The sequence below is a fragment of the Siniperca chuatsi genome, linkage group LG13 (genome assembly GCF_020085105.1).
Source record: "Siniperca chuatsi isolate FFG_IHB_CAS linkage group LG13, ASM2008510v1, whole genome shotgun sequence".
Taxonomy (NCBI): Eukaryota; Metazoa; Chordata; class Actinopteri; order Centrarchiformes; family Sinipercidae; genus Siniperca; species Siniperca chuatsi.
This window is the reverse complement of record NC_058054.1, coordinates 12376339-12402023: the sequence shown is the minus strand read 5'-3', so window position 1 is coordinate 12402023 and position 25685 is coordinate 12376339. Positions and strand designations below refer to the sequence as shown.

At 40.0% G+C, this 25685-nt stretch overlaps 4 protein-coding genes across 8 annotated transcripts in view; 1 reads left to right on the top strand and 3 right to left on the bottom strand.

Annotated features, from left to right (window-relative positions):
- Positions 1 to 3415, top strand: part of agap3 (ArfGAP with GTPase domain, ankyrin repeat and PH domain 3) — a 115546-nt gene extending 112131 nt beyond the window's left edge. For all 3 annotated transcript variants that reach the window (XM_044220814.1, XM_044220815.1, XM_044220813.1), the window contains exon 18: positions 283 to 3415. In XM_044220814.1, the coding sequence (XP_044076749.1) occupies positions 283 to 513 (231 nt within the window). In that variant the 3' untranslated portion in view covers positions 514 to 3415. The remainder of the gene's footprint in view (positions 1 to 282) is intronic.
- A 5337-nt stretch (positions 3416 to 8752) lies between these two features.
- On the bottom strand, positions 8753 to 11136 carry gbx1 (gastrulation brain homeobox 1). Its single transcript, XM_044220204.1, has 2 exons — positions 10443 to 11136; positions 8753 to 9798 (listed from the first exon to the last, which is right to left on the bottom strand). Exons 1-2 carry the CDS (start codon positions 10891 to 10893, stop codon positions 9284 to 9286), a joined length of 966 nt encoding a protein of 321 aa, XP_044076139.1. The 5' UTR covers positions 10894 to 11136; the 3' UTR covers positions 8753 to 9283.
- A 1332-nt stretch (positions 11137 to 12468) lies between these two features.
- asb10 (ankyrin repeat and SOCS box containing 10) lies at positions 12469 to 18312 on the bottom strand. 3 transcript variants are annotated; one of them, XM_044218203.1, is made up of 5 exons: positions 16749 to 17723; positions 16198 to 16465; positions 15050 to 15554; positions 14380 to 14493; positions 12469 to 13752 (listed from the first exon to the last, which is right to left on the bottom strand). In XM_044218203.1, the coding sequence occupies exons 1-5, from the start codon at positions 16984 to 16986 to the stop codon at positions 13567 to 13569; spliced, it is 1311 nt and encodes a 436-aa protein (XP_044074138.1). In that variant the 5' UTR covers positions 16987 to 17723; the 3' UTR covers positions 12469 to 13566. The 3 variants fall into 3 exon arrangements, with proteins under 3 accessions (XP_044074138.1, XP_044074139.1, XP_044074137.1); XM_044218204.1 differs by lacking the exon at positions 16749 to 17723 and adding an exon at positions 17742 to 18009 and having other exon boundaries at positions 12470 to 13752; positions 16198 to 16469; XM_044218202.1 differs by lacking the exon at positions 16749 to 17723 and adding an exon at positions 17742 to 18312 and having other exon boundaries at positions 12472 to 13752.
- A 5359-nt stretch (positions 18313 to 23671) lies between these two features.
- On the bottom strand, positions 23672 to 24295 carry zgc:92591 (uncharacterized protein LOC436997 homolog). The gene is made up of 2 exons (XM_044218207.1): positions 24080 to 24295; positions 23672 to 23994 (listed from the first exon to the last, which is right to left on the bottom strand). Exons 1-2 carry the CDS (start codon positions 24191 to 24193, stop codon positions 23758 to 23760), a joined length of 351 nt encoding a protein of 116 aa, XP_044074142.1. The 5' UTR covers positions 24194 to 24295; the 3' UTR covers positions 23672 to 23757.
- Positions 24296 to 25685: the final 1390 nt, after the last annotated feature.

Here is a 25685-nt window from a genome sequence, read left to right as displayed (position 1 = left end):
CAGGGTTCGAGAAGTTAAAATATGCATAACGCTCATTGTTCAAATGTTTAGCTTTTACAGATTTCCAATGAAAAATACCCAGTTTTCAAAAAAGATCAGTTTAATTTAACTTAACACCCAGTCATCCAAAAGTTGTTGCATTGCCTGTTTCAAGAAGACATTGATCATTGTAGTTTACAGTAAACAAAGACCTCGAAAAAACTGTTTAACTACAGAGTGCTTGCATTGCATATGATATTTTTAAAATCCATTCAAATTCATAAATTTCATTTTCTCCCACAGTACGGTGTGGACGTGAAGAGTCGGGATGCTCGCGGCCAGACCACGCTGTCCTACGCTCGACGAGCTGGCAGCCAGGAGTGTGCGGACATCTTACTTCAGCACGGTTGCCCCAACGATACAAGCAGCCTGACGTCCGTGCCCACACCCAACATGAGCCGCCGCAACCCCAATCCCAACATCAACAACAACAACGCCCAGTGTGAGCTCAACCGCAGTATCAGCATCATGTAGGAGCTGGAGAGAAGCCGCAGACAAACACACAAAACCCCAGAAACCCACCCCTGTCTCTTCCCAGTACTTCCTCCTCTGTTTCACACGGTGTAACCCAGAATAAGTATCAATGGAGAGATATCAGGAGTGATGGACTCATTGTTGATATTCCACTACTCCGAAAGAAGTGGGTGTTTGGGGTTCGGACATTGTACATTGTTTGTTTTTTATATTATTATTTTTTATTTGTTTTTGTTTGTTAAATTCATTCAATCTTGGTCTGAAATGATCATGATCAGCTTTAAGCTTTGTGTTTTTTAAGCGTCAACCAAACAAATGACTTACTTTGGCATTCATATCTACCCTACGAAAAGCATTTCCTTAATGCTTGAACATTTCCTTTTATGTCTTCCCCTTCTGCGACGTGAACTGATTTTATAATGAGCCTGAACGAGAAACTTCCTTCAAATTTTCAAGCCTAAGCATAATAACATAAAACTGTGAGGAATAGTTTTACAAGTGACAAAACAATGATGTGGGAAAGAAACTAAATCTTCCATGATATCAGTGGCTGTTGCAGCTTTAGTAATGATGCATGTCTTCAACACAGCTATCAAACTCTTGACATACTATTCATATACAAAGGCAAAGCAATTATAGTTGAAGAGTCCAAATGATTTAGATACTTAATTCACAGGAAAATGGGTTTGGATCATCATAAAGGAGTTGATTGCAGAATTCCATCGGGTGAAAGTGAGTCATTTCCTTCGCCACCCTTATCGTGATCCTCCAGTAAAAGTGTCCATGACTATAAAGGAATTAAGGGGCTAACTGTTTTATGACCACTGAGCCACATGGCTCTGTAAGTGTGTCTCTTCAATCAGAATTCATTCAAATTCAAAGGTTTGATTGAAACAGTGAAATTATGATGTCTTTGTTGGAGTAATTTTCCGATTGACTAGATTGTGTTAATAATTGTTTGACATACAGTAGATTCGCACAATTTCAAACCATAAGCATACTGGAATATCCATTCACCTCCTGTGGCCAAAGGCTGTTAAAGTGGTACTCCGGAGAGCATTTGTTGCTGTGAAATACATATATGGTGCTGTGTGTGTGTGCGTCCGTACATAACTGTACGATACATGTGTGCTTACGTCTTTGTCTGTAACCGTGTGCAGCAGAGAGCGACTGGGCATTTCTGTTCATAAACATTGAAGAGAGGACACTGGAGAGAAGACACCTACAGTGAAGATTTGGGGACATAACTGTGTTTTGATGTACAGACCTCTGTAAAAAGTAGTTCTTGTTCCTTCACCTTATTCCTTATAAGAACAGTTTGAACTAACCCTGACTTTTAGAAGAAGAAAAAAACCCAACCCTTTCCTTTTCCTTAAACCTATGTGCCCTCCCCCGTCCTGAGAACCTGTCAGTCTAAAAGCAGAGAGTTAACAAAATGCATTCAAGTGACTGAAGTGAGAGACGATATTTAGGGATTAAAATGAGCAAGGAGGTTCATAGAGGGAAACATAATTAGTTTGCATTAATACAAATGTAAAGTATTTCACAGACATGATAAGCCAATTCATTTATAGTAAATAGGACACAATGTCTACAGTGTATTATCCCTTTTATTCAACTTCCATTTCTAAGGTTTTAAACTGCCTTGATTTTCTGGGTTTACAAAGGCAGGATTTATGTTTACAGAGCGAGTTATTAACTTGGTACCTTCTCTTCACTCTTCTGTTGTTGCTTTACAGTATTCCTGTTTTCAGAGCCCTCAGTTAATGAATATGTGGTCAAAAGAGGATGTTTGTAAATGCTTATTTGCTTTCTTGATCAGAAGTTTGATCAGAAGATCAATACCACTTTTGTGTCTGTGCATTTTGTACAGAGCTGGAGCCAGGAGGTGTTTAGACTAGCAAAGTGTTAGCCTGGCTTAGCAAAAAGTTACTCCACGTAACTCCCTCTATAAATGCAAATAGTCATTTTTACATTTCTGTTTTTGTACAAATTGAACAAACAAGATATATTATGTTAATGTGTAAGCTCTAGAGGTGCTGGAAGGCGGACTGTGGAGAGAGCCAGGCTAACTGTGACCCCCCGCTGAATGCTAGCTAAGCTAACCGCCTCCTGGCTCAAGCTCCATACTTAACGCACAGACATGAGAGTGGCTTTGATCTTCTCATCTAACTCTCAGCAAGAAAGGAAATAAGCATATTTCCCAAAATGTCAAACAATTTCTTTAAGACATCCCAAAACCGGCCACAAATTCAACCAGATACCTTCGAATTTACTTGTACTGTACCATGGTACTGGCCTTATTTCTGATTTCTACTTGACCAACTTCTTTTAATAAGTACATTTCAGTGTCCGAGGGAATTACTGAGGGGAGTTTAATGTGTATAGTGATTACATGAACCCTTATTTACATACGGTAGATGCTGAAAAAAAACACTAGAAACCTGCCTGTTTTTTCCCCAAAACACAACATGAAGTGTACATATTAGCTTAATGCTTTTATCTGAAGACAAGCTCCTCCTAGAGAAACAAACTAAACTGGTTTTAGGTCAACAGTTCCCTTGACCCATGAACCATATTTTGATATGTTGTTTTTGTTTGTCTTTAGGCATATTTTTAAGGTACTTCTGTTCGGTCTCTACATGAACAGACCATCTTTGGTACTTGTGTATAATGATGTACATTTGACATATTTATAATGCAGTATGTAAATATCTTTTTTTTTTGTTTTGTTTTTGTTCAAGTGAATTTTCCTATTGTAATTCCTTTTACGTTCAGAACGTGAAACAAAGCAAAAGCTAAAGAGTAACATGTTGTATGCTTGGATGCTTGGCTGACTGTTGACCTATTAATAAACATTCAAATAAAATGATGTAGCCTTCCCTGCATTTAGGGAAATCGACACATTTGTGTAGTGTATGTGTTGTTCATTCATCCTCCATCACGCTCCTGTCGCTTCTGTACATGACCTGCTGACGCCTAACTGACGAGGTGAGCCATTTCATGTTCTTCCCTTTTGCATGTTCTGTCATCAAACTGCATGGAGAAATTCAACATCACTGGAACACACTCAGTCCTGTTAATGTGTCCAAGACAACCAAGCCTGTCTTGAGGTAAGTAAAGCAACCTCTCCACTTCCTGCTTGTGGGACCCCCCAACAGTTGCTGAAAGAGGATTAAGATAAAGAGCCAGGCTTAGTGTCAGGCAGCACAACACCGTAGGGAAAAGTGAAAGGTCTCAGTGTTCAGAGGAGTCAAGCTCTCACTAATCCACTTCTTATTTCCTGCTAATCTTGTCTCAGCATATCTTCATCCCTTTCCTCTCTCTGTTGGCCAGCATTGTTTGAGCTTTATCACCGGTTTCTCTTTAGTGTTTCCTCTTCCTCCCTTGGCGCTGGCTTGACATGGAGCCACAATGCACAGTCACGCTTAAAGGCCCTGAAAACCTATTTTATCAATCAGTTTCCTTACTAGTTTTAAGGGGGGTCCTACATGTGCACACAGTTTTCTGCTGAAGTTAAGACAGTTTTGGTTGTTTCACTTGAAAGATTTCTGTATTTCTTTTATTTCTCTGTGCTCTTCTCACTGGTTTGAAGTGGATGAGGCTCGTTGAGAAAAACGTGATATCACGTATACATGCACAAATCAGGATTTAGCAATATTTGAGTCAGAATCTGATGGGAGTTGGTAGGTTGTTTGGTTAGTGTCAATCAAATGTGATCAAACCACACCCACAAACAGACCTATTGAAGCAGATTAGATGAGCTTTTGACTGTTAAACTATTTCACTTTGATTGTTGCTTATTTGGTCATGAATATTCAGTATTATAGAGAAAAACTTAAACCTCCATTAATTGATACTTAGGCCACTTTGGAGCTGCAGAAACAAGCTGTAAACACAACACTGACACATCACCTTTTAAGTTGATATAGCAAATTTGTTTGCAAACAGTTGCCTATTTACACTTCCAGCAGTTATGGAGCAACATTATTATTGATTTGAAGTTGTGCTTGTGTCCCTCAGACAAATGTCCAATATTCACTCTCCTTTTGACTCTGTTTTTGGTCTCCTGAGGGAAATATCTGGCTCTTAAGCTGCTATATGCTCCACTATGTTCACCAGATAGTCGCTAACTGTGTCTGTTTGCCATTTGGTGCTGGACAGGTATTGTTCAGTCAATTTTTAGAATTTTCTCTTCTGCTGGAAACGACTCTGATGAGAACGCTGAGAGTGAACCAAAACAGTAAAGTGCCAAACCAAAACAATGAGCAAAAAGAAGCTACAAAACTTTCAGGTCTGAGGGGTGGAGCTGCAGAGTCAGGTGATAATTCTGTTTGTCACTACAAGCAACCCTTTTCATATAAACCTATTAATATGATCCATTGTTGATATTAAAAATATTGATCATAGCAGTTAAAGTTTTGAAGCCAAATCTTTAGGGGCTTTAAATGTCAAAATTTTAAGGCATAAATTAACCGAAACTCATCCACATCTCTTGAGAAATATCACCGAAAGAATGTGTCCTTTAATTTATTACCCCGCCTCACGCCTTGGCAGACCCTGGCCACTTGTGTTTGTTGTGTGGAGACTGGAGCGCTTGCTTGCACTGCTGTGTGTTTTGATATTTCATCAGGGCCTGCTAAACAGTGAGGAGGGCTCTCTGCCGCCCACCTCTTCTCAGACAAATTGCCTCCAAGATTGCAGAGGTGGGTCTGAGGCTGATGGATGGGTACACAAAGACCTGACGAGACCATATTTGCAAACATTAAATCCATATTTCCATAACATGTAGGAGCTGCTTGGCCACAGGCCACTTTAACTGCCTGTTTAGCGAGCAGTCAGTGATGTGCCCAGTTGTAACATAAATGTTGCTTTAAGGTGGTTTGTCTTACATGTTTGTGTCAGCCTGTCTTGGCTTGGAAAGGTTACTGTTACTCCCTGTTTTGGTTTCTCCCTGCACCCTTTTAACCTCTTTGACCAGTAATTAAAACCACTCTGCTCCTTCCAACTGACCATTTCTCCTCTCCTAAATCCCCCCAGACCTGAATATCCATTTATCAATTTCAGCTCTATCTTGTCTGACCAGTACATCCATGTTGCATCCTGCCCTTTCTGACTGCCCCAAACTCATGTCTCCATTCTCATTTCCATATCCTTGAACCTCTTGCTAATCAGCGGATTTCAGTACATCCCTGCCTCGCTTTCTCTCTCCTGCTGCTAACCTGGCTGTTTCATACCCACCATGCTATCTTCCTCTTCACCCTCCTCTCTCTCCTTTGTCTTACATAAACGCTCTGTTCCCATCGCTCTCTCCCATTCTCCCCCTCTCTTCTTCCCTCTCTCTTTCTCTCCCCTTCCCCGTTGGCTTTTGCCTGCATTTCTCTGTTAATTTGCCTGAGAATGCATTAGCTGTAATGAAGGCTGAGGGCCGAGGGAATCCTCCAGGGTTCCATTAATCATCCCCCCTCAGACAGGCAACCTTGATTACAAGTGGCAAGAAATTCATTAGAGCTGGGCCTCTGACAACTCTTATCTCCGCCACTAGATCTGACTCATTAGGCAGCCAAATTAAAGCTATGATGGCCCTGATGAAACTCATCGCTTGTTTATCTTGTGCGATTTGATGCATCTGCCCATACATCACTGTAGCCACGACCATCCAGACCCTCCCAAGAAGTCAGGCCTCCAGTCGGCACTGAGCAGCCTGCACTCACACAACCAGCAAGTAATGAGGTCCCTCGCTTTCCTCTCCCTCTCTCTCTCTCTCTCTCTCTCTCTCTCTCTCTCTCTCTCTCTCTCTCTCTCTCTCTCTCTCTCTCTCTCTCTCTCTCTCTCTCTCTCTCTCTCTCTCTCCAGGTGGGAATGTGGAAATTGTTTAATGTCTTTGCTGGAGAGAACTTCTGATATTTCAATTTGTGATTCGAGCAGCAGAATGGCATAATGATACAGACACTGTCTTGAGACTGAGGTGTTCACTTAAGGTGTAGCTGTAATGGAAGACAGATTTTTAAAACTCACAAATTCACAAGTAAGTCATTCAGAAAATATACAAAATCTGCTACAGCCAAATAAAGTGACATGATATTAATTGTGTTTTGAATAAGCAAACCCTATAAGATGTCACCTTTTCAGTTAATAATTTCACTGATGATTAATTCAGAGAAACTCACTTTGGAATAAAACTGGAAATGAAATAGTCCCACTCACAGGATCCTGATAATAACAACCAACATGAACTATAGCGTCTGAGCTGTGTCATGGCTCGTCGTCGTCACCTCCACCATGCAGCTCATGGGGACTGAAATAACTGTTGCACTCTGGCACAATGTCGTGGAATTGACCGTCTATATTAGTCAGCTCTTGGACCATAATAAAACTTCCACTGCTCCTTCACACGATCATCACTCCTTGAATCCCCATCCAAGTGTCACAGTCTTGATGTATGAGGTGTACAGTGAAATAAACTTTACTACTCATGGGTGCCCAGGTCATGAAATGTGTGTTTGCGCTCTGAGGTCAAACTGAGAGAAAATCACTTTCAGTGTGTGCATCCATGAGTGACTTGAGCAAAATGAAATGAAAGATAATAATAATGTGTTTCCTGCTGTATTCAAGAAGATTTCTTAAAACCTTGTCACCCAAACCCACCATATTTTGGCTAAATACTAATTAAAAAGAGGGCTGGTTAATTTAATAAAATATGAATACTAATAATGTATTTGAAGAATCTCGCCCTATTATCATACTTCAACAGGTGCTGCTGCAGTAGGTTAAACATGGCTTGAGGCCTGAGTCTATTTTGGAAACAGGAAAACCAATCACTTTCTCTTCATCTGAGGTGAAGCGAAATTATTCCAACATGAGCCTTTTCTGGAACCAGTTCAGAGAAACCATATAAACCCAGAACCATGAGTGTGAAAGTTTGCATAAAACATCAAGCCCTGTTTTCCCCTTCCTGTAATTGGATAGCTATGTGGCCAGACATTATTTTAGTTACAGATTATTTTAATAGTGCTGCTCTATAATTTTTCTATGCCATATTTGGTCTGAGTGAGCAAGCTGGCACATTTATTTGCTTATGTCACTCTTGCAGATGAGGTCTGTTAGTGTAAATAGTTATGTACCTATAGGAATGAATTGTATTTATTAACTACAGGCTTTTATATCAATACAAAATCATTTTTTTAGAAGTCATATGTTGCCTCTTCTATAATTGAAGAAAATCTTCAAAATTGATGAAATATTCTCCCATTGGGGCATTCAGACCTTGTTCTAATACAGTTTTATTTTTTAAGAGTTCTCTACAGGTGTCAGTATTTCTCAGTAAATATCAAATCTCTCTAGAAATGAGTTCTATAAAGAAAATTATTTAAGAAAAGTCTTGTATCCATTGTGTGATATATGTGATGTGCAACAGAAACCACAACATTATCTTTTTTAGCAGGTTTTATAATTTGATTTTAAGCCTCTGTACACGTGTTATTAAATGACTTCTAGTAGCAGGATTTATATTTTCGCAGAGTCCATTTTTATTATTTTACCAAAATACATTTTCCAGCTATCAGATTAGTAAGGGCTGCTGTCGGTTTTGTTCTCTCTCTACAGAGACTGATAGATAAATTCATTACAGTGTGTTGAATGTGCCCAGTCAAATGAGGATCAGTCTACTTGAGACAACATGGCCTCCTAAAGAGAAATCAGTCACTGCTGCTATTTAAAAAAAACCCGACCCATCTTTAACTTTCAGGTCCTGGTGTTCCTGAAAATAAATAAATCATTTGTAACATCAAGGGATTGAAACGCACAAATGTGTAAACGAAGCTACGACGTTGCATCACTGCAAACATTCAGTTGTTAGTGAACGTTTGAGATGCAACGCTGAAGCTCTTTAAATATTACAGATAAAATTAGCCCACAATTTTTCAGTAAAAGCCTTCATAAATTTAGAAATTCTTTAAAAATATTCTCATTATAAAACCGAAAAAAATGTCTTCAGGATACAAAAACGTGATCATTATTTAAAATGTGTTAAATAATATCAATCCGCCTGACTGCAGTTTGTACTGTACTCTTGTTATTCAAAAATAATTAAATAAAATAATGAATCGCTATGTTTAAAAAGTGTTGGCCACATTTTTTCATTTTTAGCAGGATAAAATAATTCCTCGATATTTTTCGCAACCATAAAAACATTGTTACTCTACACTCTGAACAATAATGATTCAATCTGGATTCCAACTTTCGTATAAAGCGATTTATTAGGTCAATATACTTTACAGTTGTCCCTTGTTTGGTCATTATTTCCTTCACATCTTTTCTTTTTTTCACAAATAGCTGTCAAAGGTGGTTCCTACAGTTGTCAAAACAAAATGTAAAAACGTCTTTACATGCAAATGTGGTCAACAAATTGTACGAAACACAAAACAAAACTTCAGCTTCACCAAATGAGGACATGCACATAACCAACAGAACATTTTGGCCCTACATATAAATACTTAAAAAATCTTTACAGTTTATCTCATAGTGCCCATTTGTACCAATCTTTACCCATTTATATTTACATATTCACAGAACAATAAATAAAAATGACAGCATATTGCCAAATAATTGATCTATCTGCGAGCAGATCTTCTTCTCTGCTCAGTCTCATCTCTCAGACAAAATAATCGAATCCTCCTTTTTGTGCTTCATGCGTTCAACAAATGAGTGGAACATAGAGTCTCAATGTAAGTGTTTTTTATTATTAATCTTTTTGATTTTTCATCTGAGTTCAGGGCCTGGTCCCTTGTTCTATTTGTTGATGCTGACTCCTCACAGCAAACCTGTTGACGTGCACAGGGATGGGGACCACAATTTTGGGATTTCTCACAGGTTCTCCTGACCGGTTGTTAACGTTGCCGGCTTTGATCCGTTTCCATTTGGCCCTGCGGTTCTGAAACCAGATCTTCACCTGCACCTCGCTCAGTTTCAGTGCATGTGCAATCTGAGAGCGTTCAGTCAGAGAAAGGTACTTTTTACAGTGAAACTCCTTTTCAAGTTCGAGCAGCTGCTCGCTGGTAAAAGCTGTTCGTCTCCTCCGGCTCTTCCCCGCGGAGCTGCCGGTCGGTAGCGCGTCTTGCGAGCCGGTTTTTAGTTTACTCTTTTGGGACAGGGAGCCACAGTTGTTCCCGTCCGAGAAACTTTCATTCTCGCTGTCTGCGGAGCTGTCCTCTCGGTCACTGCAGACGGTGTCTGCTGATTTTAGGTCCAGCTTCTCGTCGTCTGAGCTGTACAGTTTGGTCTCACCTAAAATGTGAAGGGGGAAAAAAAGAACAACAAACACATTCACGTTGAGTCACTTGTTCATGAGCCTGCAAGCCAAAAGCGACCATTACGCAATGCCTCACAACGTTAGACAGCAATCGTTGCGTCTTAGTAAGCTGGTAGAGATAATAGCCAAGAACAAAATTGCTGAAAAACATACTGGGCCGCTACAGCTGTCCTGTGTGTAAACACGGACTTGTTCTGAGTTCGTTTTTGGCAACTTAGAACAAGTTTAATTTCATCTCCCTACAAAATAATTCTACTGGAGTGGTAAAACATGCTCTCCAATTCGTTATCATTATAATAATATGAAGAACAACTCAGAAATAATTTTAAATACAGCCTGTTCTTTAAAATGAATCTCATTGCACATTTTATAACGTAGCTGTCATCAAGTTTCATCCCCAGGAATTTGGGCTGTAATAAATGTTGTATCGTTAATATTGCTGTTACCCTGCAACGGTGACAAAACTCATGTAAGATGAGTTTTACTTTTAATTTGAGTGCATCTCTGAGACCAAAGCTCTGCTTTAACGCATTTTACGCACAGTGGTCACTTTTTACGCAACAGCCTTGAGGTTTGGGTTTGATAAAATACAATAAATAAGTAATGAGGCCGAGCTTACCTGATATTGTTTGAAAAGTTTCCGAGAAGTTCAGCAGCTCAGAGCCCTTGTCCCGGCTGTGCAGCTCCTCAGAGTGCGGACTTTCCTGTCTTCTTGATCCGGGATCGGCGGCGCTTAAACGGGGACCTGGAAGTTCTTGTGGTGGGTAGAAACTGTCCGGAGGATCCGAGAAACTCGGCATCGTCGTGGTGAGCGCAACCATGGATGGCACCCCCTGTCCCAAACTGGCACAGAACGTGTTGGTGAGCCGTCCCGCAAAAGAAGCCAAAGGCGCGAGTGGAGGTATACCAGACGATAAAGGCGAGTGGGATAAAGCTTGAGGAATTACCAAAGGTCTGTACGGCATGAACATAGGATAGCCCGTGTAGAGCAGGTGTCCCGGTCTGGGCTGCGGGGTCCCTATCAGGGAATCGATTGAAAACGCCGTCCCTTGACCGCCTGGTCTCTGCATTTTGCACTTTTATTTAGTGGAAACTTGAAAGCAGGTGTCCTTTCCTCGACGACGCGCAAAACTTTCAGAGCAAAGACAGAGTGAATTGAAAGTAGATCCTCTGCCGTATTGTCATCCCTGTGAGTGGACTGCTTCTCCGGATCTCTGCACTCTATATGCGTCAGTCAGTATGGCGCTTTGGTGTGTGCCCCAACGCTACCTTTTCCCTCTTATTTGTCACACACTGAGACGTAAACACACGCTCGCTCTCTCTCTAGCTACACCTCCCCTCTCTGCAACTCCTCCCTCCGCCCCTCTCCGATGCACCGCGTGTGTGTGTGTGTGTGCGTAGAGAGAGAGAGAGAGAGAGAGAGAGAGAGAGAGAGAGAGAGAGGGCGAGAGCGCATTGGTTATCATCTGCAATACAAGAGGAATGAAAAGGGGGTGTTTCCCTGGGGGCTCATCCATCTTCCTCAAATTACGCTTCATTTCCTTATTCAGCCTCTGACTTTTTGGCCGTCTTGAGAGGCGGTAGTTTCCCAGTGGAGACCAAATAGACGGGTCGCACCCCCTGCCCCCCCAGCCCTCCTCCCTTTTTGCCAGGTTCACCATTGACTGCAAAACGGTGTGAGAGACTGTTCCTGCCCTTCCCCTTCTATAATCGTTGACCACACCAACCCAATCAGCTATTATTAATTTTGATTGATGATAAGTAATTACTCTGGATTTAAGGGACAGCGTAAAACAACGGTGGCTTTTGTTGAAATATTGGGGCCGATGGGCATCAGAGTCAGGAGGGAGGAGAGGCAGATGTTTCTCCGCTCTCTGTCCTATTCTCCGCGGCTAAAAACAATGCGTTTGGCTTCAGAAAAAAGAAGTGCTGCTACAATTGTTCCCTGGAGAGAGATACTCTGTGCGAAATTAGATTCAGATAAAAGACGTTTATGCGAGGTCAACTGCAGTGTGGACACGGACACATAGTGGCCAGAAGTCAGATTTGTTTGAACTCGGGGGAATTCATTTAAAAAGATGTGAATTATAAACTTTACTTATAAACGTCTCTTACCGATCATCTGTCAACTAAATTATCCCTAATGTTTTTCTTGTTTTGTTTTTTTAATTAAATAACGCACACATTATACTTGGCGCTTTGGGAGTTGTAATTCATCCCTGATCAAAAATGCATGTGGAGAAAGAAAAAAAAAATCACTTTTCTCTTTTCTTTATGCACCGGTTTAATCGCAGATCATTCACCTTTTAAACGGCAATGGGAACTGATGATGATTAGCCCTATTGAGTCCTGGGTGCCCGGGCTCTCCAACTGGTCGTCTGATTGCATGAGGACATAAACATATCACCACCGACTCTGATTAGCAGTGGAGGGCCAGGCCAGGCTAATTCTTATAATTGCAAGTGACTTCAGCAGCACCTCTCTTTGATCTATTGAAACCATTTGCCGAGCTCCGCTCCCCCTTTCTTTTTGAGAGGAACTCTGATGCAGCTCCTCTCTACACTTTTTAAAAACGATTTTTTTAGCCACGTACAAATCAACATTCATATAGAGTTTTCATCATTTTCACCATTTTTCTGGCTTTTTTAATATAAAAGTCTCATACAGGATGACAGAAGTAGGCCTAATATAAATGGCCTCCTACAACCTGTTCTAACAAAATAGTTTACATATTTTAATTGTCACAAGAGGTGATGAAAATGTTGTCACTGTTGTTTTTTCAAAATAAGGTAAACTAATATAAATAAGTCTGCAGATAATTGTCATTTTGCTAAATGTGACCATAATGATCCCTCCAAGTTAACTTTCCCCCCACGTAATTGACTGATGGGAGAACGTGACAGGTGCAGCTTACTGAACTCTTGTCTTTCTCTCGTTTCGCCATTGCGTCAAAGCTTTCTGAATCATATGGCCAAGTTAAAGACGAATAACCTTCTCGGACTCTCTTGATAAAAGCACCAAATACAATCGGTATTCATCACTTTCAATATTTTTCTTTCCAGAAACAAAACCTCACTGAGCAGCAGAGTAGAAGCAGAAGCATGAGAGAAGAAAGAGAGAGAATGTAAGACAGCAGGAAATAATAAAAGAACAATGACTAGATTACATGGCCATAGTGGAATATTTAATTTTATATCAAGCCTATTTTTGATATAAAACACCTAATTACAATCACATCAATACTTATTTATGCAAATGTTTTATAGCAATCCTCAATGTACAACACATCATCACTATGCGCATTAACATCAAACTACCATGATAGTTATTATGTATAAAAATACAAGCATCTGAGCCTCTTTTCTATCAAGTGCAGAAGTTTAAAAAAAAAGTGACCATAAAATAAAAAAAAATATAAAACATATAATTGCATATCTGCTGTATACTTCGTCAACTCTAGTCTATAGCTCCCTCTTGTGGTGCAAAATCAAACATGTAACTGTGCTTAAAGATTGATCTGGAATAAAAGTGACAGAGAACAAGCAGCTGCTTCTTCATCCTGAAAAGCTTACAACATGTACTTAAAAATATTTAGTGTACTGGTGTACAGTGCTACAGCTGATGTCACAATTTTAATTATGATCTTGACATGTAATTATATTGTGAACAGCTGCTCCTTTCTCACATGTAGCAGCACTCAATCTTCATCAGGACTAACACTAACAAGACTACACAAAGTGCTTTCAGTGGACATAGCCTCTGTACTCCAGGAGCAGGTAGTTCTTGATGAAGGTGGGCAGATCAAGTTTAGGCACCACCTTGTGTACCCGGCCCTCCAGGAAGCTCCTGAGTCGGCAGCGTGCCAAGTGCTGCAGGGAGCGAGGAGTCAGTGCCAAAGAGAAGATTGACTCATAGAACTCTTTGTGTTCCTGGTTGGATGAAAACACAGATGAGCATGAGATCATTTGGTGAAGAACTGATATTATTTGTCTCACTTAACAGTAAATCATGGTAATATTTTGAAATGAATAAGCAGTAATAAATAAATAAACATTCAGTAAGCAACTACTATAAATATTGGCCCTTTGTGAATATCAAATATCACTCAATTTGTGTGGTCCACTGGCACACCCACTACAGCTATAAGCATCCTGCACAACCTGCAAAAGACATTTTGATTTATCCATGTAATTATCATCATGTCTTTGTAAATGAATTCTGTATTTAAAGGCCTAACATATCTCAGAGTTTCTACCACGGAATATATGTGGTGGGTCACCTCAAGTTTAAGAGCTGTTAAACTATCAAAACTAATTTAATCAGCACTGATTGTAGTGGAGCTTTCATGGTCTTAGTGCTGTCCAGATACTGTGCTCAAAACATGCAACTCTTGGGCATGAATATACCATAAGGAAATTAAAGAAGAGAACAAAGAACACCATTTAAAGAAATACAATATTGGTACAATGTAAAAAACATAAAATCTAAAAACATTTGTCTTAAAACACCCACACTAGTTAGACCCTACTCATGAATTAATTATTTAACAAGCTTGCCTTAAACACCTCCGATGACACAGACTCAACCCAGGTGTCTGTGACTTTGAGCTGACTGTAAGCGTTCAGAAGAACCTCGATGGTGCGTGGAGATCCAGAGCAGTGCCTCAAAACCTAAAAGGAACGCCACAACACAGAGCAAAGCAATATAATTCATATAATCATCATTTAAGTTCATGAGCGAGCTTGTGACTCCATAGAACTGAAGAAATAAAGTAATTAAACACTTGTGAAATGAACAGATTGGTCTTCCCTCCAGGGGTTTAACTGGAAATTATGCAATTAGTGCTAATTAATCTCCTATTAACACTTGCCTAATTAGGAACCAGGCATTTTGTCTAGTGCACGTGGGTTCACTGATAGTTGTAGTCTGTTCCCCACAGAGAGTGCAACACTTCATGTTGTGTCATGAAATGGGAATGATTTGAATGTGAAGTTGTGAAGTCTGGAATTTTGCAAGGAACAGTTTAGTGTTTCAAGACTCTTTCTCAAGGTGTTACATGTGCAGAAGTCGCTAATTATGCAAAACGAGCCACCTTGATGAATAATTGGTTCATACTGCAAATACAATATACTACTACAAACCAATCTGGAATACTTTAGCCCATATGAAATGCATGTGCACACATTTGATCCATTCATACTTTTAGCTAACATTTTGATTTCCTACCATGGGCAGAGCTCCAGGCCACACCCTAATAGAACCATGGTTGAGCAGAGCACGGACAATCCTCTCAGGGTGATGGGAAACCTTGTAGCACACCACCTTCAGGATGTTGTGCATGGGAGCTTCACCACCGTAGTCCATGTTGTTAACGTTGGCACCATTGGCCAGCAGCAGATCCACTATGTCTGGATTTACATTCTTACAGGCCATGTGCAAAGGAGTGCGTGTGTCCTGGTCCATAGCGTGGACGTTGGCCCCTTTCCCCAGCAGTATCTGGCACACCTTGAAGTAACGTTCAAGGTCCTGCACCTCCTGGGGTTGTGAACAAGCAGCGTTCAGGGGTGTGAGACCCTCATCATTCTTTTTGTCCACAGCAGCTCCATAGCGCAGGTAAAGCTCAGTGTGGTCCGGGAGGCCATTCCTGGCTGCCACATGTAAGGGAGTGTCATTTTCATCTACAGTGCGGCCATTGATTGCTGCACCATACTGAAGGAGATACTTGGCACATCTGCAGACAGAATTACAGAACCTTGTTTTTGTAATTTAACACCATTACTTATATAAAAGTGGATCTTATTACAATAATTTTCTTACAAGACAGTGATCCTGAATTTGTCTGCATGGGGAGGTTTTTTTTACCAGTAGGTTTGATCAAGTTTGAATTATAACTACTTTGAGTGCCAGCAACTCCACATTTAATCCATTTATCCAGCCCTTTTAGCTATATGCATTTCACCTTCTCTGCCCGCCTGCTAGCTAGTTTTCATGTACTCTCAACAGGAGCCGGTGGTGGGTGGATATTGCGGTTCACTGATTTTAAATAACACAGTCTTCCTCTTACAAAAGTTGAATTAGCAATAAATGCACCCTTGCTTAATTCAAAACATTCATGGGTTTTGCAGCTAGTCTCACTTGGTCTGGTATGACCAGTAGCTTATAACAGCTAATGTTAGAAAACTTAAAAATTGTGGTTTAACTGACATTGAGTCAATTCACTGACTTTTTCAAATTAGCTGAGCTATTCCACAATCTTTCTACACACCCCCTGGCAACTGTGGAAGTACCCCCTGGGGTACAGGTAGCCTTGGTTGAGAATCACTGAATTAGATGAAGCACTGACCAACACTCTAGTTTTATTCTACTTTACTCACTCAAAGGATTCAGGGCTTGTGCAAACATGCAAAGGCATAACGCCGTCTTCAGAGACAGCATTGGCGTTGGCGCCATGGATCAGCAGCAGTTTGGTACACTCTGGCTGGCAGTTTTCACAGGATTCATGCAGGGCAGTGGTGCCCCCAGGTGCCAGGTCTACATTGGCCCCACGCTGCAGCAGAAGTCTCAGGCAGTCTGTGAAGCCTCGGCTAGCTGTGATGTTAAGTGGTGTGGTCAGCTCCTGCTCATAAGTCAGAGACCATAGTCCTGCCAGTAGGGAGTACAATTTGCATAAAGTTAACTTTGAGCTCAACTCTTAGGATCACTGTAAATAAGCAGACATGTCAAATATAAGTAATCCAAGAGTGGTCTTGCTGTCAATTAGAACATTTTCAAAGTATTACTGATTGCATGACACTTCCCAGTACTCAATAAAATACTCACTAACACTCAATAAAATACCCTGGTACCCTGAAGAAAAGTAAGACCATAACTTTTGTACTGCAACTGTAGCCAGTTTGATATAAATTCAAAGCTCTGATAAACCTACGCAGGCCTCTGTAGTTAAATCTGAAGTTCTTCCATTGCTCTATGTTGCTGGTGTCATAAATGGCATCAATAAGGTAGTCATACTCGTCGTCGTCCACAATGCTGAGAATCGTCAGCTCATCACCCACAAGCAGAGAGTTCCAGAACTGCAGGACACAACCTGTGGCATTGGCTGTGGCAATCACATCGTTGCGGTAAGTCTTTGATTTGTGCCACTTAATCTTCGGTGCATAAGCCATACTGGGGCTAACTAGATTGTTTTAGTTGGTTGGTTTCTCCCGAAGGAAACAAGCACTTATGCAGGTTGTTTGTGCAGACAGGGCTATTTCAGGGTGGTGTTATGTGATATTTTGGTTGACCCGGTGAACCTTGCCAGTGCAGTGGTATTGGAACCAATGACTGGTGTGTTACATGTCACCTGCCCACTGATTCAATGGACAATAATCTGTTGCATTCAAGACATTTAGGAGAAACACATCGTATGTAGAATGATTTTTGGTAACATCCAGTATTGCACATGCCCATTATTAGTGTTATGTATTCATCAAAAATGTTTAGTCTGGAACATTAATTTCCAGGGACTCAACAAGCCAAAACTGACTCAAAATGTTAGTCTTCCACAAAATAAAAAAGCAAACTGCTTATTTTATCTTGAGTGAAAGGCCACAATTGAATCCAGTCTGATTATGTGGTGGACATATGACTGTTTCTATAAATATTGCCTTGTGTTCTGTTTCTATAAATATTGCATCACTGTGTCTTTAAATACCGCCTCAGGGTGAGATGCACCAGTTGCACATTCAAATAATTTTAAAGCAGTGATTTACTTTCTCTCTTTTCCACAACAACACAGGTAATGTCTGTCACTTCCATTAAAATAAGAAGTACTTTTAAAATTCCAAATTTTGGATGCTTATCTCCAGGAAATACAATAAAGCTACTTAGCTGTGGCAAATCATATGAATTCCTAATGAAGCCAGATGTTGTCTCCTACCTTCCCCTGTGGCCACCCAACGCATGTCCCCTCCCTGTGGCTCAATGATGAGATTTGCTGTGGATCCTCTTGGAAAGAGGTGCTGCATAGCCTCCAGGTCTCCTGTATACAGAGCATTCTGGATGACCACATCTTGGCAGACAGCTGGTGGTAGGGCAGTGCTGGACCTCAGCGGTGCCCTGGCCTCCTTCTTCAGCATATAGCTGTTGAGGTGATTGGAGGCCAGCTGCTTCTTATACTTGTATCTCTCCAGCATGTCCTCATCAAGTTCAAGAGAGCGTAAGGCCATGGGTGTGAAGACAAAGCTGCCTCGCGACATGCTGAATGGCTTGCCTCTCGCGGAGAAAAGTAGTTGTGTAAGATGTGTATGATTAAGTGAGGGAGACCGTCTAAAAATGCCTGTCTCTCTGTTTCTGTTGTGTTTCCCTCTCTCTGGCTAATGTCCACTATGTGCCTGCCGGCTGTTCACAGGGTTGGGTCGCAGAGTTGTTTTGATATTCGGTATGAGACCCTTCCTGCAGTGTGACAAGTAATGCTATTTTTATGTCTCACATGCAGCCACTCGAGCCTCTCCTGTTTGCCTCCAGCAAAGTTACAGCAAGTGTGTCTGTCAGGCTGCAAGTATCAAATGAGTTGAATAAACTCATGTTTTGTAACTACACTACATGCTGGTCTTGGGGTGACGGGACATGATTTTTTTTTAAATATTACACAGTATCTTATTAGACAAACCTTTAATGAGCAGCAAATGGGAGGTTTGGTTCCTTAAAAAAATACAGGTAACATTACATGTACATACAAAGTTCAGCCCATCAAAATACTGCTTATTCCAGATATATTTAGTGTGTTTCCACCTCTCCTACTCTTAATGTGCTGAGCAAGAATAGTCCATATAAAGGGACAAGTCATTGGATTATAAACCTTTACCATTCCCAGCAGTGCTTTCACTGTTAAACTCAAAACATTTAAAAAGTAATAACTGACTTAACCATTCGGGCAACTTTTAAGGTAAAATTTTGTCTTGACATTTTCCTTAGAGGAGCAAATAAGAATGCCCTATTTGTAAGCCCCTGTGAGTGTGTGTTTGCAAAATGTCTTTTTCTGCTCAGTATTTTTTTTTTCAAGAGCTTTAATGGATTTTATGTATCCACATGGCTCCCTGCATTAGAACATTAGGCTGAATGACTGGCAACCGCTGTGTCACTCTGCCTCACGTGTAGTGTTCTGATGGCGGAGGGACGATGCATAATTAAGCCTCTTAAGCCTACTCGCTAGGCATCTGACAAACATCTCTTTTGACTGATAGGCCAATATTTTCCAGTGTTGGTAGAATTTCTACCCTGTAGCAAAACTGATCCCATCTTTTAACTCTCTAGACACTAAGGATAGGTTTTCATGGCTGGCAAGGATGACTCAGAATTACCTTTGAGTTTTTGGAGACTGCATAACTTCCTCCGATATCACCATCTAATAAAATTAGCTGTACTGGATATACAATGTATTAAAACATATTTTAATATCTGTTTATCCACCAGTCCATCAAGATGCCGGTAAGCTCTGTGGAAAACAAGGTCTGCACCACAGGTGGAGAAATACATGATATTTGTGGAGAGGTTTTACCTTCTTTCCCATTTGAAATCACAGAAGCATCGCTGCATCTCATCTATACCTTAACGACTGTTCTGGTATGGAAATCAAGGTCATTTATTTTATGTTACAGTTTGGTAATAGATGCCACATTAAACTGAAGGCGAGTAAGAGTTTCAACTTTGAAAACACACATTACCAGAGAGAGACTAGGAATATTGTTTTTGTGGCTGGAGTACATCCTTTTAAATGATATACATAATGAGTTTATAATATGCATCTGGGCTACCTCCTCTCTACTTTGATGTCTTCCAAATGGCATGTAGGCACTTTCCCGCCTCATTGACTCCCAAATGTATTTTAAATATCATTCCTGGTAACGCAATTATTTAAAACGCTGAACTAAACACTTACTAATGGGGAAAAAGACAGCGACTTCGATAAATTCATTTCTCAAATGGTGGGCATTCATGTTTCTTTTTTTTTCCCTCTGTGAAGCAGAGGCAACTCTGATGACAACAAGAAACATCAGTAGTAGTAACACCCTCTGCCCTCACAGCCCCCTGTGGACATATTAAATCTTTGGTTTCCTCACATTACCCACCAGTAGCTGTCTCTCTAAGGTTTTCTGCATTGTGGTCAACCGTCTTCCTCTCCCAAGGCGGTAAGAGGCTGGACATAAGCAACAGCTCTGATGAGAGTGAGGCACTACATTTATGCAATCATAGGCAATTAGTTCCCTCTGATTATGTGCCTCTTAATGCTGTTTTGAGTACTGTGGCACACAGTAATACAGAAAGAGATTAAACTTTAGCCTTCCCTCCACACTGAGCAGCCATTTAATATACTGAGAACATAATGAAATGTACACAGTAATTACAGTAATATTAAATGCTAATGGGTTTGCAATTGGATCTGTTGTTAGTTTAAGACAGAGTCAGTGCACCCAAAGAAAGTCTAAGTTTAGAGAACACGTCACCATGACATCAGAGCACTCAATTATCCATCAGGTGTTTTTTATTTTAATGATTTATGTGTTACTTATTGTTATTCCTATTAGAGGAAGCGAGATCATATCTGGCATATAGGCAATTAATATGCAATTCACACATTTCAGTTCACATCTAGGGAGTTAAAGAGAAATAGGGTCTGAAGTTTGTATTCTGGTGGTAAAATAACTGGGAGGTCACCATGGAAACCATGGAGCATGTTTAATTGGCTAGCGACATTATCTAAAGGGAAGCTAGTTGCTGCAATTTATGCATTTTTCTACTGGCTCTGATTTACATCTTGGCTTATTCTAATTTTCTTAATATATTTACTCTGACACTCAATACGGACACATTAAGGTAGACACACAGTCTGCTTTAAGTCTTCGAATGCCATTAAAGCGCCTTTGAAAGCCAATCAACACTGGTTTACTTCTATATATATATATATATGGCTCATCAGAGTCCACAAAAGGGCTTAGACAAGGTGCCCTGTTTGCAAATCTCCCCCAGGTGTCATCACGATGATTGAGATGTTGGTGGAGACCCTAAATGAATTTATAGAGCCTTGAATTGAACAGTAGCTCCAAAATATTCTGTGGAAGCATGATTACTTTTTCTGTACTCTTTCAGCTCTGAGCCCACTACCTATAATGTATTGTATCGGTCTTTGCAGATTCCAATTGTCTCTCAATGCACTGATCACCACGCAAATAGCCCTCTGTTTCATCTTGACAATTGAGAGGTTCATATTTCAACCTAATAGTCCTGTATAACTTTAACCATCTATCACAACCTCATTTCATTGCGGTTGCAGTTAATACGCGCTTCCCTGCCAAGTGGAACATTTTCTAATGATGCACTCTCACACGAAAACAAGGCAAGCCAGCCCGTGCTCTGCATCACTCACTAATGCACCCATCCATAATGTGTTCATAGCAGTCTGCCTAAAGGAGACAGCAATGACTACCACAAGGCATGGGCATGAGAGGGGATATGGGGAAGGGTGCAAGATACAAAACCTAAATGGCCATGATAATCATGAACAAAGTCACTGCCATCAAAGACTATATCACCCTCATAATAACATCTGTAGATTTCATATCATTATCAAGAATACTGGGAAACATCTAAAATGGGTATCTCAACAATAACAGTCAGTGGTGGGAGTCACATCCAAGTGCATTATCACAGTAAGCCCAGCTTTGTAGGATGTTGACAAGGGTTGCCTAATAGGTGTATGTAAAGCCTGATGTAAACACCGTCCTAATTAGAGAGACCTTTATCAGTCCCTCCATTTTATGCAGATTGAACTGGTGCAAACGCTAGTGTCATTATCCCGCAATCAAGTACTATTCAGTTGACAGTGTCGTCTTTTAAAAAGCTGATTAGAATACATAACAAGGATACAATGTTGCATTATTTCCTCTGTCAGTTTATAAATATGTCCCTTTTTAAAGCTAACTGCATAATGGATCCTGTCAGGGTTTGGATGAATGCATCAGAGGTGAAAAAGATTACTTTTAAAACAGACCATTGCGGTATTTTGAAATATAATAATAAATATAAGTTAAACAGTTTTTACCTCTCATTGTCTTTACATGTGAGATAAATGTTTATTTCAGTTGAGTCAGAGCTACACACTTGTTTTTCTCAAACATAAAAACTGCAGGTTGTTTTACCAAACTTACCCCTGTTTTGAAGACATCTCTAGTTCCCTCAAAGGTCTTGTCTATCCACCTGGCACCAAAATATTCTGAGGACGTGATTTTTGACCAGTTTTTTATGTTGCGGCTGTTTTATTCAGCCAAGTATAGATACTCTTCTTTCTCATCTTGTAGAACACATCACCAAAATTAAAGTTATCAGCAAATCTATATCATATCAGTAAATATAGCTAAATAATTCACTTGTTTTTCTATATAACATCATAACATATAGCCTATCCAGTTGATATTTTTCTTGTGGCCTAGCAACCAAGCACCCCCCCCCCCAAAAAAAGAAAAAATGGTTCCGGTTGCCATCTTTGTTCGGACAGTCGCATCTCAAACAAGTTAATAAAATTTTGGGGATTTTTTTTAACTTGTCACAGGCGGGGATATTTGTTTTGTTGCAGCAGGATATAGACTTTGAGAAATCCAGAAATGTCTTCAAAACATCGGTAAGTGTCATCAAACTACACTTTTCATGTTTTTTCATACAGTCTGTGTTTTTTTTAAAGTTCAAAGTTTGGCTTGTTACTACATAAAAGGTAACGTTAGCCTTACCAATGTCATCGTCATTGCTAACGTTACATAATGTAGCAAGCGTTAGCCATAATACCGGTTCGGCAAGGTCAGCTTTTGCTGACATACTAACTAGCTAGCTATAGCTAGACAAGACTTTTTAAAGTAACCCTAACAGTAAGTTGACTCAAAGCTTCTTCCCCATCACATTTAAGAGGTCTCTGAATCACTGCAGAGGAGTACACTCACTTAATAACATGCTGAAATCAAGAAGAGATAGTTGCTAAGCTTAATCAAGCTCCGGTTTGTTATCTACAGTTAACCGTTTAATTTCACACCTGTCGGGGCTCCTGTGCTCTCAGTGCTCCCCCGTTTATTTGTGTCTCGTTAAGAAACACAGGTGCCTTTGCTTTTGGACTGATGTATGATGATTCAAAATTAACAAACTATTTTTCTGTTATCAGAAATAAGTTTGACCGATGTCACTCAACTGAATGCCACAATTGACACAAAAGTATGCTTTTGACAGCTGTATTATTTTCATCAATGGTATATTGTGATCAGTAGGCTGTAAAATATGCACCATCTATTGAATTACAGCTGCTCTGATGCTCTACCACACTGGCTATATATAGAACCAGCTGAGTTAAAAGAATAATTAAAACTTTGTCAAGAATATTAAGATAGGGAATTGACTGATTTTGGGACTTGATTAGAAATATATTTTAATTGTATGAGTCTTCCAAAAACGCCGTTCAAGTGTTCAGACTGTCAAAAAGCATAATCAGATATGATAATTAGATATGATCTAATACTAGTAATGAGCAAATAAATGCAGGTATTAAAGATAAATGCAGCGTCATACTGACCTCATGCATGTGGGTTATTGTAACATTGCAGTTTATTTCACCAAATAAGTTTTATTGTGTCTCTGTTTGCAAATAGGAACATTTATAGCTGTAGTGTATAAAACAAGCTACTGATTTCGTCGACATCAATTTAGGGCTCAGGTTTATAGGTCTGTTTAGTCAATATGCCTGTAATATGACAGATGTACAATTACCCCATCTAGTGGTTAATACTAACGTGTCGAGGGGGATCAAAAGAAAAAAAAGAAAAAGAAAAAAAATCAGCTTTTTATGCATTTATTGAAATCAACCAGTTTACAAAGCAGCTGATGCACAGGTTTGAACCCCTTGCAATGTGTTGAAGTCTTCATTTGGAGCTGGTGTACTTGGTGACAGCTTTGGTGCCCTCAGACACTGCGTGTTTAGCCAGCTCCCCGGGCAGCAGCAGCCTCACTGCAGTCTGCACCTCTCTGCTGGTGATGGTGGAGCGTTTATTGTACTGAGCCAGCCGGGACGCCTCTGTGGCAATCCTCTCAAACAGGTCATTCACGAAGGAGTTCATGATGCTCATGGCTCTGCTTGAAATCCCCGTGTCCGGATGAACCTTTAAAAGCAGAGGGGAAGGGGTTGTTAGTTAATTTTAAGACAGGAAAACCGCAGTTAAAGCTCGCTGCGCTTTTTCCACCCACCTGTTTCAAAACTTTATAGATGTACATCGCGTAAGTCTCTCTTCTTTTCGCCTTTCTTTTCGCCTTTTTCTCACCTGAACTCCTCCCCTTCTTTTTAGATATATCATTACTCATTTTTGAAACTGTGTCAAATGAATGAACTTTGACAATATTAAGTACGTCAAATGCCGTATCAAGTAGTTTAGGAATAAGTGTCCCAATTTTTTGGGCTCATGGGCAGCTGTTTATGTAGCGTGCGTTAATTAGTGACTGATTTAGCTCACCTGCTTCGTTTTTGGAGGATGGACTTGCGCTCCACATTGAAATAAAATTACGAGAGGGAATAAAACTGTAGCCAAGAGGCTTCCCAAACGTTAGTTTTTATTCATGTAGGTAGTGTTTTTGTTGTTTTTAGTTTGTATTGCAGTCTTGCACGGAAGTAATGTGATGCATGGAGGATGCACTAAAGACGTTATACCATTGCACATAATAATGGTGTCCACTGGATGGCACACTTGCAACATTTTTTTTTTAGGCTGCATGAAATCTTACAAGTGGAGTTGTATACCGTTCCACTGTAATCCATGGTAATCTTCCATGTAGCTTGTAGTTTACAAAATATTTTAGACCTAGGCCTGTATTTAGATACCATAACATTTACAAGAAAACACTTTTGAGCTTTAGTTTAGAGTGAGTTTTAGTAAGCTCACTCTTTGTCTACATGTAGGCCTGCACTTTTTTTTCTAGATAGTTTAAAGTACACTAAGGCTATGCTTATTAAAAATGTATGGTATTATGAGCAGGGCTGGATTAAAACAGGCACTTGCTCCAGAACTCCGGTCCCCAAAAGCCCCAGGGTCATTTTGTCTGATTTAGTGTGTGGCAGTCAGACAAAATGCAGAAATGTTTGCACTTTTAATGTCTTGTCTTGAAGATTTCTAATATAGTGTAGTGCTGTGTTAAGTCTCGATCAGTTTAATTCAGACTGTATTTACTTGATGCATAAATTATTTTGTGGCTAAACAAACTCCTAATTGGCAATAATTACAGAGGCCTAGTAGTATTTCAGTTTTGTGCTAATGATTGGTTTTTGGTTTCCTTGGCAACTTATAATTTAGGCATATTCTTAACATATCGTCTCATCACATTCAGATACCAAAAAAATTCAGATGCTATATATACAATTTACAATAACTTTGCATCAATAAGTGCACAGTGGTGGTAACTGGTAATGGAGGTGAGCCCACCGCTGTAGGTCTTGCTATAAGGCCCCCTAGCGGGTTTGTCTGTCCTCTTGACACTGTACACAAAATTTATTTCAGTTTTAGTTGCTGTTACCGTGGTGTCCGATTGTAGTAATGGGGCTATTTGTTTGTTTAGTAATGGTGTGTTTACATCTCTAAGCTTGCATTTGATCCTGGACACATTTATGTGTAGAACATCTCGACAAATGTAAGATTTTCATGCAGATAATTGGGATACAAATGTTTCTGCTCCAGGCCAGTATTTTCTTTATTCTCTTTGTTTTATTTGGGATGAAAAGTTTAACATCTAAATTGCTCTGTGTGTGATTGTTCTAGTCGTTTAGTATAATAGCATATTTCAGGACCAACTACATTCAGATTTT

What these genes read in the sequence shown, in the direction of transcription:
- asb10 (XM_044218202.1), bottom strand. Translation starts at nt 18,060, where the DNA reads ATGTCGCGAGGCAGCTTTGTCTTCACACCCATGGCCTTACGCTCTCTT. An exon ending in TTGGGTGGCCACAGGGGAAG is followed by an intron (nt 16,466 to 17,741) that starts GTAGGAGACAAC and finishes CCCTACTGGCAG; the next exon opens with GACTATGGTCTCTGACTTAT. An exon ending in TGTCATCGGAGGTGTTTAAG is followed by an intron (nt 13,753 to 14,379) that starts GCAAGCTTGTTA and finishes TCATCCAACCAG; the next exon opens with GAACACAAAGAGTTCTATGA.
- zgc:92591 (XM_044218207.1), bottom strand. Translation starts at nt 24,193, where the DNA reads ATGAGTAATGATATATCTAAAAAGAAGGGGAGGAGTTCAGGTGAGAAA. An exon ending in TCTATAAAGTTTTGAAACAG is followed by an intron (nt 23,995 to 24,079) that starts GTGGGTGGAAAA and finishes CTGCTTTTAAAG; the next exon opens with GTTCATCCGGACACGGGGAT.
- gbx1 (XM_044220204.1), bottom strand. Translation starts at nt 10,893, where the DNA reads ATGCAGAGACCAGGCGGTCAAGGGACGGCGTTTTCAATCGATTCCCTG. An exon ending in AACTTTTCAAACAATATCAG is followed by an intron (nt 9,799 to 10,442) that starts GTAAGCTCGGCC and finishes TTCACATTTTAG; the next exon opens with GTGAGACCAAACTGTACAGC.